A 16,165-nucleotide genomic window follows, 5' to 3' on the forward strand; every position below is an offset into this window, starting at 1 on the left:
TCACACAAAAACACATACGTTCAAATTTATTCATATTCAAAGCACAGTCTGACTGAAACGCGTGCAAAATTAACCGTGGGCTGTGGGAACAAAACACTGTATGTGTGTGTTGATCACGAAAGAAGGGCGAAATACAGCGTGTATACGTGTGTGAGAGAGGTTGTTTGTGTAGCGTCTGTAACAATAACCGTGTGAAGTGTGTGTAAATATACAAACCTCGCAATCTGAATACCAAATGAAATTCAACCTTTAAATACATAAAGTGCATGAAGGAAAAATTGGCAATCAAGGAGAAAATGAATGACAAAACGTATTCTCCTATTCACAATACACAGTAAAGCAAACCAGGAAGAACGAGGGATTGAAACACACACACACACATGAAAACACCGTCATCATTTCCTCACCCTCAAACCCATAAACTGCTTTCTCTGTAAAATGGTTTTGCATTTTAATGCAGCGTGTCTGTACAACCACAGAGGTCATACGCAACATACACACACACATTCATGATACAGTCAGACTTTTTCACTTTAACACTTCCTTGTGTTCCTTGAAGAAGAAAACGGCACGTGTGAGTTTGGATGTACATGAGGGTGAAAACACAATGACGGATATTTATATTTGTGCGTGAATGATCTGGAATCCAAACAGGACATGTGGCATGCATGGCAAACATCACATGACCCGCTCCAAACAATCCCAAGAGCACTTTCTAGAAAGTTCCACGGTTCCTTTTGAACACACACGCGGAATCGACAACGTCCATCAAACGCTCACGCCAGCAGTCTTTAGTCCAATCCAAACGCTCAGACGTGCGTCTACAATACTGACAGTCTTTTAATACTGCGCAACTCGAGCACATCTCTGTAGAAAAATAAACCAACTTTACTTCAGATTCAAAATAGTCTTTAGCGTTTTCTTCTCTCTGGATTGGCATCAGAGACGACAGTAATACAGGCAGCGAACATCACGACGGCAGGAAAGAGAGGAGGAGGAGGACTATCTGATTGTCGAGCAGAGCGGAATGGATTGTCTGCCAATACTGAACAAGTGCTTTAACTCAAGTGCATCCTCTAGTGTGCACACTTTGGGGCTCTGGCCATTTTTGAGGGAACCCTGCTTTACAGGAAGAAAGAGGGAGGTCTTCTGAGGGTCAGGTGTTATATTATCACCTGTCAAAAATCCACGCGGATTGAAGCCCCTTTAACATGTCGCCGTGCTCACCCATTCCGGTTGCCGTGGGTAAACCGAACTACTGATGCGTAACGAGTGGGTGTGGCTAGATCAGCACTTTAGGTCGTCAGGGGGCGTGTCAATGTCCGAGTGTCCCAGGCCTGTAGCGAGCGAGCATTCAGAACTGCCGCTGGCTATCGGCTGTAGTTCACCTATAGAGACAAGATCTAGTAAGCCTGCATCTCTTAAATCACTGTAATGTCCCAGTAACGTTGGAAAGTGTAAAGTAAAGTTATAGTTTTTTTAATGAATACACAAACACAATTAATTAAATTGTTCACATTTAAAGATCGCACACAAACAATAATCACACACTTACTTTGCTCGGTTGGCAAAGTGTCCTGTGAAAGAGGTTCTGAGTCGAAGAGGACCTGAGGGAGACCCACCATCCTGACACCAGGGTCCCGCCCACCTGAGACATCGCCTACCATGACATCATCACTCATCACCATGGCGTTGAGAGCCACGCCTCCCACAGCGAGCTCATAGTCCAGAGGAAACTCATTCAGACATTCTGCGCTGGACTGCACAACAGAGTTAAACACGGCAGATTTACACAACAGTTAAACATGATAGAACCATTACAGAGTTAACCATGACTGAATCCACATTCTTTCTACAATTATTCATTTAAACAAATCATTTCATTTGAAAGATTTAAATGAAGAATTTTAAGACTTCACTAAACACTCGAGACAAGAGGCACTAGAAACACCAACCGTAAGGCCGAGGGCTTTGAGAATGTTCATTTTACACATGGGACACGTGCGATGATCCACCAACCAGGGGTCAACACAACCTTTGTGAAAGAGATGCCTAAAAGAAAAACAGAGAGAGATGGAAAGTAAAACATAAATATACAATATATCCAAACACAGGAATTCATCTTGTTTACAGTAAACAGCTATTGGGTTATTCTGTGTCAAATAGACCATTTTGGAAAGTTCTGCAATCTTTCTCACGTTAACCAGCAATGGTGATAGTTTGTGTGTTTTTCCAAAGTTTGCAAGCCTGTAACTCGCCAGCTTTTTAATAAATGTGTCCTTTGATTTGATCAATTAAAAGAACCCATTAAGTCCACTCCCAGAGATCTCAAATAGGTCCACGTGCAAATTGTAGAATTGTATACAAAAAGAAAGCGAGTCACGTATTGTATTTAAAGAATAACAAAAATCTAAACTGTATTTTCTCTCCTTACGTTCAACATCGTCATTAAAGGTAACAGAGAGCACAAGAAACACTGAAAAGGTTAAGGCACATGGTTTTGCTCTAATACATTTATTTAAACCAGTTTGTGGGAAGTGTAACAGAATGATTCAAATGAAGTTCAACCATCAAACAAGCAGCGTGACAAATGGTATCATGCAAACAAGCTCTCCTGAAAGCAAACTATTCAAATCCATTCCTGAAGGACACATGAGCTCATATCATCAAACACACCTGTGGTTATTCCAGAAATCTGGTTATGTGACATACCCGGGCAAGTTTAAGTTCAAAGACGGAGGCAACTTCTATGAAGGGTATGAAAGGAACAATAGCAACAAGGAGCGGTTTATGTTCCAGGGTTAGTTCATGACAAGGAAACAAGCTTCAGAGGTTGTCTGCTCATGCGTTGCTTTCGATGAGCATCAAGTGGCCGTGGAAGCACAGATTACGCAGCATATCATTTATTATCATTTTACAGTATTATTATAATTACATTTCAAGTCACACCCAATGCGATGGAGCATTCACAACAGATTTGATGATTTGTAACCATTTTAAATTTCAATAATCTTTAAATAAAATAACGTGAGCGTTTTTTAATCAATTGTGTTTACATTGAATACTGTGCATACTTTTAATGAGTTTTATTATAAATCTCCAAATATGACTGGATGCATAAATAGTATGCACGCCTTACAATTCTTGTAACCTCAGAACAATTTACTAAGCATTTGCATCTTATTAATCTTCCCACTAACTTTATAATATTTGACGCATCTCAGGGCAGTTGTGTTGTAATGCTTAAGCCCTTTTCACACAGAGACCCTGGAAGATAAACGGTAAACGTTTTTTTAGTGATTTAGTGATTTTCTGAAATCTGTGCGTGCGTTTACACACATCCCGTAAAGACACAATGTGTAATGTTATGTGAGTTTTCTCTGTCGTGAAAATATGTCCGATCACGCTGAAAGGTATTTCGATGCTGTGTTTTTAGGTGGCTAAATATCATGATTTCTTATTATAACGGTCTTCCTTTATTTAGGCCTAAATAATCTCTCTTTTTTTGGTTATTATTCTGTAGCATATATTACTTTTTATCATTTATTTAGACCTCAATTTTAAAACAAACTATTTTCTATAACAAACAGAACAACGAAGAGGAATGAGGCAGTACGAGCTAAATATAAAATGGCATATGAAAACAAATGAAAGCAAATTGTTCAGGCTTGTTCAATGCAAATTTACAGAGACTTAATGAAAAAATATAACGGAACGCTGTGAAGTAAAAACTATTTTATGGGATCAGTGGTCTGTGGTTTTAGAGAGATAGACGGTCAGTAAAACCCAAAGGTTGCAGGTTTGATTCCCAGGATCAGTTTAATTATAGCTCATAACCGATGGCATAGTGTTTACAGATTTAATGTCGCTTTATCACTTTAATACATTACATTAAAAGACATCTGAGTGTTTTCATACTATCAGCGTTTACCTGCACGGTAAGATTCTCACCACGTCGTTCGGCTTATATCCCTCGATACACACGGCACAGTTATCGAAATCACTTTCTGTCTCCTGTAGAGAAAATAAACAGCAAACACGTAATGTTGTGTGAATACTAAACAAAGGTGGTTTTCTTTATTAGCAATAGACGTGAATGTTTAATGTATACTCACCTGATCGCCTTTCCTGATGGTCCGCACCTGTAACTGGCTCATGGCTTTTTTGGCGGCGTCCCCCAGTCTCCTCTAACCAATCAGAAGAAAGAACTCTAATGAAAACCTCTCTCACTGTTTCTCATTATCTTTTAAAGACACGGCGCACTAATTAAAGAATGATGGCTTCAGGCTCCAGATGCCTGTAATCGGCCTCATGTGACCACAAACACGCATGGTGTGTCTGGTTGTAACACAATGCCCTTGTGTGTATATAAAGTGTGTCAAATGCAATGCAAGCAACAGCATAAATTCTGAGTGATTATGTGACCCCGGAGATCCAATGACATTACTAACATCAGACATGCTAAATTATTAATGATAATCTAAAATCTAATTATTTTATTTTGCCTTGTTGTGCAGCACTGTCGAGCTTGTGCAGAGGCAGCAGTTTTTGCCAGAGGGGAACTGGAATCCCCTGGTTAGAGGTTTTTTTTCTCCTCCAATGGAGTTTTGGGTTCCTGGCCACCGTTTGCATACTGTTCTACACTGTTTGCCTGGCCGGGGGGGGGTGCTAGAATTTGATAGTCTTATTTAATTAACACCGCATATAGGAATTTATAGTCTGTCTGATATTTGACCTGTGTTTTGACCTGCATAACCTTGTATGGTTAGCTTATAGTCAATGTTTTATGTACAGCTGCTTTGTAACAATGAAAATTGTCAAAAGCGCTATATAAATAAAGCTGAATTGATGCAGTTTTGTGTTTGCGTGCTTTAAACTGTGTGTTGTGGTACCTGGTTGCGGTCTCTGGCATTGGCGTATCTGAAGCGCTGGATGTAGTAAAAGACGAGCCAGGCCAAAGAGATGATCATGAGGATGATAAAAGAGATGGAGACGAAGACCACGGAGGTGCGGCTGACGTATTTCTGGAGGTTCCGTGTTCCAATGGTGATGTGCATTTGGACGGGGATGTTTCGCTCCAGGAGCAAAACCAGCTCACGACCCTTTGGCTCTGGAATCATAATGGCCACCACATCACCAGTGCCTGAAAGAGAGATCACACTTCAGTCTCGTTGGTTTTAAATATTCGTTTTTAGGGGTGATCATGAAACCGAGCTCAATAGCCTGAACATAATTTAACTCAACAAGATTAGGATAACAAAGACCGGAACTGAACCGGTAACTTTCTTTCCACTTCGTGAGTCAGATACACAATAAGCAGAATGCTGATGTGACTCTTCTGGTTCGGCCTGAACATCGCATATTTCTTTACAACATCATTCATGAGTACATGTGTGTTTGCCCTGCCTATCATGACACATTTTGTAGAAAGCTATTTTTATTTCACAATAGAAGAGCTTTATTAACACTGGAAAGTTTCTTTGGTACCTGAAGATTCCAACACAACAGCACAACATACACAAATGATTACATTCAAAACGTAAAATATAAAAAACAAATACAAAGAGAGAAGCAGCCAAAAATGTAAGCTAATAAAGCTAAAGAAAATATAAAAAGGCAAGAAATTAACATGCAGCATCATCCCTCCCTTATAGCCAAACATACATCGTAACTGCTCATAACCTCAAACGCATGCATCATCTTTACTGGCATGCATAATAACCACACATGCATGCATCCTCGTCACTCATAATCTCATATTCGTCATAACTGCTCATAACCACAAATGCATGCATCATCTTTACTCATAACTACGCATGGCCATGCATTATAACAGTTCATAAACACACATGCAATGGAAACCTCCCCGCATCATAACTGCTCATAACCACACATGCTTGCATCCTTATCACTCATAATCTCACATTCGTCATAACCACAAATGCATGCATCATCTTTACTCATAACCACATATGCCCGTAACCACACATGCAATGGAAAGCTCCCTGCATAATAACTGCTCATAACCACACATGCACGCATCCTCTTCACTCATACCCACACATGCGCATGCATCATAACGGTTCATAACCACACATGCAACGGAAAGCTCCCTGCATCATAAATGCCCATAACCACACATGCATGCATCCTCTTCACTCATACCCACACATGCGCATGCATCATAACGGTTCATAACCACACATGCAATGGAAACCTCCCTGCATCTTAACTGCTCACAACCACACATGCAGGCATCCTCTTCACTCATACCCACACATGCATCATAACGGTTCATAACCACACATGCTATGGAAACCTCCCTGCATCATAACTGCTCATATCCACACATGCACGCATCCTCTTCACTCATACCCACACATGCGCATGCATCATAACGGTCCATAACCACACATGCATGCATCCTCTTCACTCATACCCACACATGCGCATGCATCATAACGGTTCATAACCACACATGCTACAATGGAAACCTCCCTGCATCATAACTGCCCATAACCACACATGCATGCATCCTCTTCACTCATACCCACACATGCGCATGCATCATAACGGTTCATAACCACACATGCAATGGAAAGCTCCCTGCATCATAACTGCTCATAACCACACATGCATGCATCCTCTTCACTCATACCCACACATGCGCATGCATCATAACGGTTCATAACCACACATGCAATGGAAACCTCCCTGCATCATAACTGCCCATAACCACACATGCATGCATCCTCTTCACTCATACCCACACATGCGCATGCATCATAACGGTTCATAACCACACATGCAATGGAAAGCTCCCTGCATCATAACTGCCCATAACCACACATGCATGCATCCTCTTCACTCATACCCACACATGCGCATGCATCATAACGGTTCATAACCACACATGCAATGGAAACCTCCCTGCATCTTAAATACTCATAACCCCAAATGCATGCATCCTCTTCACTCATAACCACACATACATCATAACTGCTCACAACCACGAATGCATGGATCAGCTTTACTCATAACCAGACATGCCCATGCACCACAAGGGTTCATAACCACACATGCAATGGAAACCTACCTGCATCATAACCACACATGCATGCATCATCTTTACTCATAACCACTCATACTTGCACCATCATCAACCATAAGCACACACATGCACGCACGACCATCCTAACAATCACTCATGTATGCATGGCCATCACTCATAACCACCAATGCATGTACCTGCATGCGGCATTGTTATGGTCTCGTTGGAGTTGGAAGATCCCACGTTGAATATGACCACGGCTGACGCGTTGTGCGCCACGGCATTTTTGATCTTATCCTTAAACGTGCAGTTTCCCCTGCTGATAAGCGCGATCCACGCGCTGTCCCCCCATCGCGGCACGAACTTGGTGTTGGGGTCGCACGCGTTCCTGTCCTGCGGCGCGGCGGGCATCGCCAACCAGCCCCTGGCCTCGCGCTTGAGCGCGTGCTCGCCGTAACGGCCGCACTCCGTTTTCTCGCTACGGAATAGCCCGACCGTGTCCGGATCCTTGTACGTGATGTTCACGAACGCCGTGTACCATTCCTCCTTCTCCGCCACAGTGAAGTCCAAACACAGCAGATGCACGAAACAGAAAGACAGCAGCCAGGTGGACAGGGCCAAACTACGACACGCTTGAATCACGGAAAACGCCATACTGTTATTTATGGCTGTTGTTGTTGTTGTTGTTATTATCACGGTTTTGCTCGCGGGTTCACTCCATAATCTTTCTTTGTGCGGCTCGGACTCGCTCCGCGATATTCTCTAGCCACTGTTAAAGTATAAACGCGTCACTTACACGCAAGAATAGTTTGTTTAGTGAAGTCGAGAGCCTGTTGCGCGACTGAGAAACGCGCACGTCGGCTGTAAACGCGAGAAAAAGACGCGAGACGGCGGCATGATGTCGAATGTTTACGGCCTTCAGCTGCTGCGATACAACACAGAGGGAAACGAGAAACAGCGGCCGCTAACGGCAGAGCAAAGAACTGCAGGAGGGACAAGGGAATGTCGCAAAATTACACCTCATCAGTTATCTGATACGTGTCAACTATTTCAAGATTTAATCTTGATCTGGAGTTAACCTGGTGGTGGCATTTTACCTTGATAATGACGTTTTAACCTTATATAATACATCATGTGTATGTATATATGAAGAGTTTGGTCCAAAATGAGGTAACTCCGTTATTGTGCATTCCAATTAATATTTACTTTTAGTCATTTAGCAGACGCTTTTATCCAAAGGGACTTACAGGTGAGGAAACATCGGAAGCGATTATAACAACATAAGCAACAAAATACATACGTGCATCAAAACTAGTCCATAGCACAGTATACAAAGCTAAGAATAGTGAGGTTAGTCTTTATTTTTTATTTTTTTAATAAGAAGAAAGGGAAAAGAATTAGGTTGAATCAGTCAGCGACGTGGTGATGGAAGAGATACGTTTTTTAAAGATTGTAGCAGCAGATCATTCCACCAATGTGACTTTTTTCATTTTTGGGATGGTACCACGAGTCGTTGGTCCTTTGCAGACCGCAGGGATCTGGCAGGAAGATATCAATCAAACTGCAGTTGGTTTGTTTTGATAACAACATAATGAAAATACAGCTAACTTACACAATAAACCATGATAACATAATAGAAAACCGAGTTTTGAATTTGATTTAAAATAGAGTTATCTCGTTTTGGAACCAAACTCTTCATATACAATACCGTATTTTCTAAAACCATGTATTAATTGATCTAAATGTATTTTCTGTAAGGCTACTTTTAAACAGTGCTAAACTGTATTAAAAACACTATCATTTTAAATATATGTAATTGTGATATATTTCACGTCATGGAATAATGTTGCTCCCTTAGAGCTAGGGACTATCGTATAATTTTCCTTATTGTGCTCAGGCGTTGACATATTGTTGAATCGCATTAGTTATGAATCGCTGAAGAGGACTGTGTGTAGATTTTTACTTGAGAAGTTGAATAGTAACTAGAAGGGAGGACAGAATGTGCTTAAATGTTATGGAAAAAGTTTCATAAATTTACATTTTAGAACTTGATGGTATGTCCCCATGTAGACAGACGTCTGTGAGCGTGACTAAATGTTGAGAAATGAAGGTCAGGTTTAGGTGGTGTAGTTATGTGGAATAACTGCTAACCAATAACACAAAGACAAACCACAAGTGTCAGCAGATTGAACCAAAGACGTCGAGACAGATCTCATTCGATACGTTTTTATTTCAGATTCACGATGAGTACAGTATTTAAATCGTGAGTCCATCGAAAGAAAGTGAGACAACATTTAACAGGTCAATACCCTGAGATGCTTTGAAAAAACCCCTCTTTTAAATCATTCAAAGACAAAGAGACCAGTCATTCTGTATGTGGAGTTTCCTGCTGCTTTGTCTAAATTTAAAACCAGGGGCCCGTTTCAATGAAGAGGGTCAACCAACTCTAGGTTAAACCTTGAACTCAGAGTTTTTGCCTTCAGAACAGCTGATTTGGGTTCGTTCTCTTTACTCTGGGTGGGCTGACACTGGGTTAAGCGTGTGCACCGCGACTATAAAAAGCCATCATCAATGGAGCTCCGATATTAAGATTCACCATGGCAACGGCACCAAAAAAAGCAACATGGCGGCTAAAAATGCTCTGATGTAATACTGTACGATGGCTGATGTTATTGAGCTAAGGATGGATGAGATATAAGTTGATGAAAAACGGTACAGTTGTAATAAAAGAGCTCTGGGAAATGACAAAATTCCACTCGGGTCCTAAATTGCTCTCCTGAAATCAAAGTACGTCCCTATGAATGAATGCAGCCTCTTCATGTACTGAATCCTCTATGAAAGCAAATATGACATATAAGTCACTGAGATGGTCTCTGTGGGATGAAAAGGTGTGACTGTTTTATTGAATGAGATCGAAATAAACTCTGGGTTTACCAAAAACCTGCTCCAGACCAGGTTAGGTTCACAGAGTAAGTTACTGTAGTTACTCTTTTAGAAACGGCTTGAGTTACTCTGCTTTCTCGGTTTTGACATAACTCACATTCTGAAACAGAGAACACAGAGTTTCCCTCATTTCAGGGTTAATATAGAAGGCTCATTTTTACTAAACCTCCTTTCTGAAACGGACCCCAGTTGTTCTGAAACGTTTCTTCAGCATGTCCCTTCTGTCAGGGAAGTTCCCTCAGCTATTTTCAGACACACATTATAATGTCTCTCTCATTTCAGGAGTTCAGCTTTAAAGAGCAGACCATAACGAATAACAAAATACATCACAATATTTCATACAGATAAAACTATTGTTCACACCTCAAACCAAGACCGCTAAGAAACAATATCGGTAGAATTGACAAAAGATGATCAAAATCCTTCCGTCCATGCATCCGTTCAGCCAGCGTCGCCGTGTCGAGCCGTTCACAAACAGATTCATGTATTTACATTATAACCACACAGAACATCATGGTTCACATTCAAGTCATGTTTAATTGCAACATATTTTATACACTGTAAACTAATTCTGTAGAAATTACAGTATTTCTGGCAGAAGTTTACTGTGGATTTACATTTATGCCATTTACTGACAACGGTTTGTTCAAATATAAATGATCATTTAACACTAACAAGTCTTTATCCTTACAGAAAAAATTATAAACAACAACCTCATGCAAAGCATTCTGGGAACCACGATTAGAAGAGAAAACAGAAAAAGGTTTGAATCGACTTTTGGTTCCCAGAATGCTTTGCATTTATTTTATCGTTTTTTTTCTGTAAAGATAAAGACTTGTTAGTGTTTAATATTCATTTATCTTTGAACAAACTGTTGCCATTAAATTACATAAATATAAATCTACATTAAGTTACTGGCATATAGCTGCATAACTACATCAAAAACATTTAAAGTGTAAAATCAAATTGTTTTTTATGAACATTCATCAAATACCTTGTATATCCATTTAGTTACTGTACGTACAATCTTCATAGTTAAAGCAGATGTGTGTTCTCGGGCCGGTCGCGTGTGCGCGAGGTTTACACACGCAATAGTTGTCTCTGCATATTTGATTGTGTCTAACGTAATTTAACATGAAAATATTACACACTGCAGCTTAAAACTATATTGATATACTGTATGGGTGCCTGTTGACGCGTGGTGTGCATGTAAACGTCAAGTCTTTTACATTTGTTCAACTATCAGAAGCTTTAATCCAAAGCATCTGTGGATCAGGCAGCCAGAAAACGACGAGCTTGGATGACGCACACTACACTTGTTCTTTTGTCTCATCCAGACTGATTTCAGTAAAGATCTCTTCAGCCGGTCCCCATCCTGTAGCACATGCAAACACACCTCACTAAACTCAATATGAAAGAAACATGCACAACATGTCAACCGTCCAAACACATGGGAATCAACATTGCCGTCTTTTGGATGTACTGACCAGCGTAAAAGATGTTGTTGTTGTTTTCATTTAGAGATGCTTCAGCGGAAGTTGGACTGCTCAGATCAAGGTCTCCACTGATCATATTCAGATCCAGGTTAAACTCAACTTTCCTTATGGGTGGAGTCAGACTGGGGCTCGAGGTGAAGCTGTTCTCTTCTGGAACATTCTGATTATCTTTAGGATAAAACAAGGAGACTGTCATTAGAGAATGCAACATTAAACCATCACGTACAGGCGAAGATGGGCGGCCAAATGTGTCACGTACAGATGCATCAATATAAGATGTCAGGATACAGCTCAGTGTTTTTATTTACAACAGCGTTTGTTTCAAGAGTGTGCAGGAAAACAACAGCAACAGACATTGATGTGATCATTACCGCTGTCCAGCGCAGCCGTTTGTTCAGTTGTCTCATTGGCACGACCGTTGACTATCGGGCTGGTGCTTTCCTGGGATTTATCATCCTGAATATAGTCCAGACATGCGGGCAAATCTGAACGGAGAGCCATGTTTGAATTACTATATGAAATTGAATTATCAACCAGAGAAAGCCAAAGACGTTTCATGTAAGTGATGCAGAAGGCGAAACCTTTTATGTGATTAAGTAAATGGGCAATTCCATGAAAATATCAACCAAATAAATGTAGTTCTACCGACGTGTTTTACTATGGTAACAGCACAGATATTAACATTTGGTGGTTTAAAAACCCATGTGAGATCGCTCTTTAAATGTATTTTTAGGGCATTATTTTCATAGTCAGGTAAGAGCCATTTTGTCACATCCATAACGCCTCATATTCCTCAAAAATGGACACATTAAAGTTCAAATAAAGTTACTATTGTATGTTCTATAAAGAGGCATCTCTTCTCCGTTCATTGGGTATTAAGTTTGTCGTCTCCCAAAAAATCCATAACGCATGTTTATTTCCCTTTTTTAAAATAGAAATTTTGTTCATAGACTGACATTCTTTTATGTTTAGACTTCATCAACAAGGGTTTCGTAAAATATAGCACATGGATCGAAATAAATTCATTCTCTGAGCACAATGCAAAATGTCACGTCCATAACGTTGGAATTGCCCAAATGTGTATGCTATTGAAGTTTTTCTTGCCTTTGCCTTTAGTTTCATAGCTTAGAACTTGTTGCTCTCTGAGCGGTGTATCGTATTCATTGGCACAGGCGTCGCTGCGAGTCAAGTCAAATGAATAACTCTACAATCAGAACAAGAGATTAGACAAACGCTGATGCTGACAATGTTACCAAACTAACACATTTAACATATTTGTGTAAAGATAACCGCCATTACCCTTTCCCAAAGCTACATTTAGCCTATTAAGAGCACTTCAGATCTGTCATAACAAGGATTTGCTATTGTGTAGACATCATGGGAAAAGCAGCGCTCTTACCCTTCCCTTCCTCCTCAGGACATACAAAATGCCAAGAAGAAAAATGATAAGGATCAGGATGAAGATCAGAATGATGATACCTGCAAACCATATCGATGATGTAATGTTGTGATTCTACAGTGATATATCTGAACAGAAATGCAATTTGGAAAAAAAAGTCTAAATCTAATCTGACATCATTTAAATGTCATTCTCTGTGGAGGAAAGAAAGTCCCACGTGTTTTCTGCCAGAAGCTTTACTTCAGTAGATGTTTGTCTTGTTTAACTCACCTCCTGTAAATTGTCCTGAATTTTCTGAAAGAGAGACAAACAAATGTTAACAAAAACACACCACAGATGAGCATCTTCTCCCATTTCACAGCTGTATTGTTTATTGAAGGGGCGTTTGGACCATCTCCACATATTTCAATGGTAAATTTCTGTTTAAAATCATTATTTACCAGGCTGTACCTTAATAATAAACATTTACTCAGTTACTATCATTAAAAGGGGTCATATGGCGCTTTCGTGTGTTATACGTGAGTTGTCCATGCATGTATTTGACATGTAAAATTGCAAAGATTTAAGTGTCGGAACAAAAGATTCATTGTATCTAAAAGCAAATGCTCACCCAGACCTGCCTGAAACGCCTCGTGTAGCCACACCCCCACATATCTATGTCAGTTCGTGGTATGATTTGACTAACACCGCCCAAATGTAAACGCAAGTAAGGTGGGCGTACACGTCAGTACAATTGCTCACCAAATACGGTAAGAGGCATTACATTGCCGTCACATGCTGACCAATCACTATGCACTGGTGAACTGGGCAATCATAGCACACTTAGTTTTTCAGAGCGATGAGCTTTGTAAAAAATCTGTGCGTTTCAAAGAGGAGATACAAACATGCACGGAATGTGGAAAATACAGTGTTCTTTAACCTTAAATCGTGTATACACATTGCATTACATCTAAAACAAACGATAATATTAATTTTTGCCTTGACATATGACCCCTTTAATATTCACAGAATGCAGCTGTAACGTGTCTGAGGAGAACTGGCACTCCCGGCTGAGTCTGGTTTCAAGAGGTTTTTTCTCGATTTATTCATCATTGGAGTTTTGGCTTAGTCACCGGGAGACTCATAGTCTGATATTAGACTAGCTCCATTAACTTTGCTTTCATAAGCATGGTCTGCCCTGTCTGTACTCTTTACACTCTTTCCTCTACTTTGTTTTCATGTAAAGCTGCCTTAAACATTGCAACATTGTAAATATCGCCACAGAAATCAACTTGACTTGACTATTAAAGCTGTAACCCACATTACATTACAGCGATTGGTATTAAGTTACTTCAGAAAGGCTGAATTACCTTCAAAAGTAAACTATGGCTGAAAAGCTACGCACATTTCAAGATTACTCAATAAAGCACACGACTCAGATGATGTCAGCGTCACAGCAGCTGAAAACATTTTCATCAGTAGATTACAAAGTTAAACCTTTTGTTATTTTTGAATAATGTGTTATAGGGTAAAATTAAGATGTCATGTACATTTCAAACACACTGCCAGTTTTGCTGTAAAGAACAAATTCAAGTAGCTGTGAAACTTTGGTGTGGTAACGTCTGCAGCTAAATGCAAGATGCATGAAAGACTCCACACCTACACGCACACGCAGTTTAAACTGCTAACTGCACCTTCATACTATTTACTCTAAATGCTTTCCCAATTGCACAACATTGTACTTTTCTAGTTTTACGTAACTAAATTGTTTACTGCATTTAATTCCTACTTCGAATAAATATGACTAATTAAAAATGAACACGTTAAATCAATGATGGCCCAAACCATAAACCGCCCAACAAACAATCACAAACTTCTGCAAAATTCAAATCCACCAATCACCTTCCAGAATGAGGATGTTTCTCAAACTTGTTGGATATGTTGTCAAGGAAATGTTTGGTGTTTTTGTATATGATGTTATATTGTTGTTATCGTCCTCATCAACAGAGGCAGATGTGGTTGTGTTATCACCGGTCACGTCTGGCCCATTGGACTCAGTTTCGGGCGTTGATTCTGCTGTTGTCATGGTGATGTTAGTGGGAATGTTGTAGCTTGCAGTCGGGGACTCCTGTGAGGACGATGATGGTGATGATGTGGAGAACATCCCACAATCCAACATGAGAAGAAAAACTGGAAAAAACACACACAATACAACATGATGGTGGATTATACGTCTGTACATCTCGCTTCTCAAAGAGTATGATTTCATGACAATCACATCATTGTGTCTGTATTCAAAAATACAAAAAGTAACAAATATAACACATGGTTTAAAACTATAGCTTTTATACCACTATTACATTTATTTACATTTGTATCACATTAGAGACGGGTTTGCTCAGAGGTTACTCGTTCAGAGCTCAATCGAATGAAGGAATTCAATGAAGAATATCCTAAAGAATAAATAATACATTCTCTAATTCCTTGTTGAAATGACTGCGATATAAAACAAGATCATTCGTGATTTTTCTCTTTTCTAAAGGAAAGACGTTCTCGAAATAAAATGGTTGGGAAGATTGAAGTGATTATCATTTTGAATTTAATATAAATATGAACTTTTTTGAGAAGTTGCATTTTGTTCATTTAATTAATGTACTCTCGTGCAATTAGCCTCTTATTTAAGTTTAGTAAAAAAATGAATCAATGTTTATTGACTTCATTTCATTTATAAATGACCATAATAATGACATAATATGTGATTCTCTGTTCTCAGTTTTTGATAGATCTTCAAAGTCCTAAATACAAGTGAAATATTATTAAAGGCCCGTTCAGAGACATCTTTATAAAAGACGCGCTTTCATCCCTGAATATTCCAAAACACATACTTCTGACGAAAGAACTTAAAGCAACTTACCAAAAACGTGTAAAAGGACAAAGTAAGTCTTCATCTTCAGCAGTGTGTTGTTCTTCTTCAAACAGATACAATCCTGCTCAACAGCATCAAACTCTATTTTATTTCACTGACACGTTTTCACAGACACTGGCTTTAAAGCACACTAACCACATCAGGCCTCAACAGGATGCCAGCACACACATGCACACGAGCCTGCAGCTTCTCAAAGCTTTCAGACAAACTTCCTCTTCATACAACCTGAAAGCAAGATGTCTGCTGCAAGCAGAAACGCTTACCCATCAGAAGAATGAACGGCATATCTCTTCATTCTCTTAATATTTCTTAAATAAGACACCACACATACTTGTTGTGAGGTTGATGGGAGTAGCTTTCATGTTATTTTC

At 39.7% G+C, this 16,165-nt stretch overlaps 2 protein-coding genes across 3 annotated transcripts; both read right to left on the reverse strand.

The window, feature by feature from the left end:
- Positions 1-8,003, reverse strand: rnf150b (ring finger protein 150b). Its single transcript, XM_079478678.1, has 7 exons — positions 7,249-8,003; positions 4,893-5,143; positions 4,116-4,187; positions 3,932-4,014; positions 1,956-2,052; positions 1,556-1,760; positions 1-1,388 (listed from the first exon to the last, which is right to left on the reverse strand). Exons 1-7 carry the CDS (start codon positions 7,703-7,705, stop codon positions 1,288-1,290), a joined length of 1,266 nt encoding a protein of 421 aa, XP_079334804.1. The 5' UTR covers positions 7,706-8,003; the 3' UTR covers positions 1-1,287.
- Positions 8,004-9,264: 1,261 nt separating this feature from the next.
- LOC306907033 (uncharacterized protein) lies at positions 9,265-15,984 on the reverse strand. Of its 2 annotated transcripts, XR_013787884.1 has the most exons (9): positions 15,783-15,984; positions 14,771-15,058; positions 13,160-13,183; positions 12,890-12,969; positions 12,595-12,694; positions 11,862-11,975; positions 11,482-11,658; positions 10,793-11,369; positions 10,514-10,722 (listed from the first exon to the last, which is right to left on the reverse strand). XR_013787884.1 is itself a non-coding variant. In XM_079478860.1 (8 exons), the coding sequence occupies exons 1-8, from the start codon at positions 15,814-15,816 to the stop codon at positions 11,305-11,307; spliced, it is 882 nt and encodes a 293-aa protein (XP_079334986.1). In that variant the 5' UTR covers positions 15,817-15,984; the 3' UTR covers positions 9,265-11,304. The 2 variants fall into 2 exon arrangements, 1 of the variants encoding a protein (XP_079334986.1); XM_079478860.1 differs by having other exon boundaries at positions 9,265-11,369.
- Between the last annotated feature and the right edge of the window lie 181 nt (positions 15,985-16,165).

Source organism: Barbatula barbatula (genome assembly GCF_947034865.1).
Source record: "Barbatula barbatula genome assembly, chromosome: 17".
NCBI classification, from domain to species: Eukaryota; Metazoa; Chordata; class Actinopteri; order Cypriniformes; family Nemacheilidae; genus Barbatula; species Barbatula barbatula.

What these genes read in the sequence shown, in the direction of transcription:
- rnf150b (XM_079478678.1), bottom strand. Translation starts at nt 7,705, where the DNA reads ATGGCGTTTTCCGTGATTCAAGCGTGTCGTAGTTTGGCCCTGTCCACC. An exon ending in CCATCAGGAAAGGCGATCAG is followed by an intron (nt 4,015 to 4,115) that starts GTGAGTATACAT and finishes TTTTCTCTACAG; the next exon opens with GAGACAGAAAGTGATTTCGA. An exon ending in GTGAGAATCTTACCGTGCAG is followed by an intron (nt 2,053 to 3,931) that starts GTAAACGCTGAT and finishes TTTTTCTTTTAG; the next exon opens with GCATCTCTTTCACAAAGGTT.
- LOC306907033 (XM_079478860.1), bottom strand. Translation starts at nt 15,816, where the DNA reads ATGAAGACTTACTTTGTCCTTTTACACGTTTTTG. An exon ending in TGTCCTTTTACACGTTTTTG is followed by an intron (nt 15,059 to 15,782) that starts GTAAGTTGCTTT and finishes TGTTTTTTCCAG; the next exon opens with TTTTTCTTCTCATGTTGGAT. An exon ending in AACGGCTGCGCTGGACAGCG is followed by an intron (nt 11,659 to 11,861) that starts GTAATGATCACA and finishes TTTATCCTAAAG; the next exon opens with ATAATCAGAATGTTCCAGAA.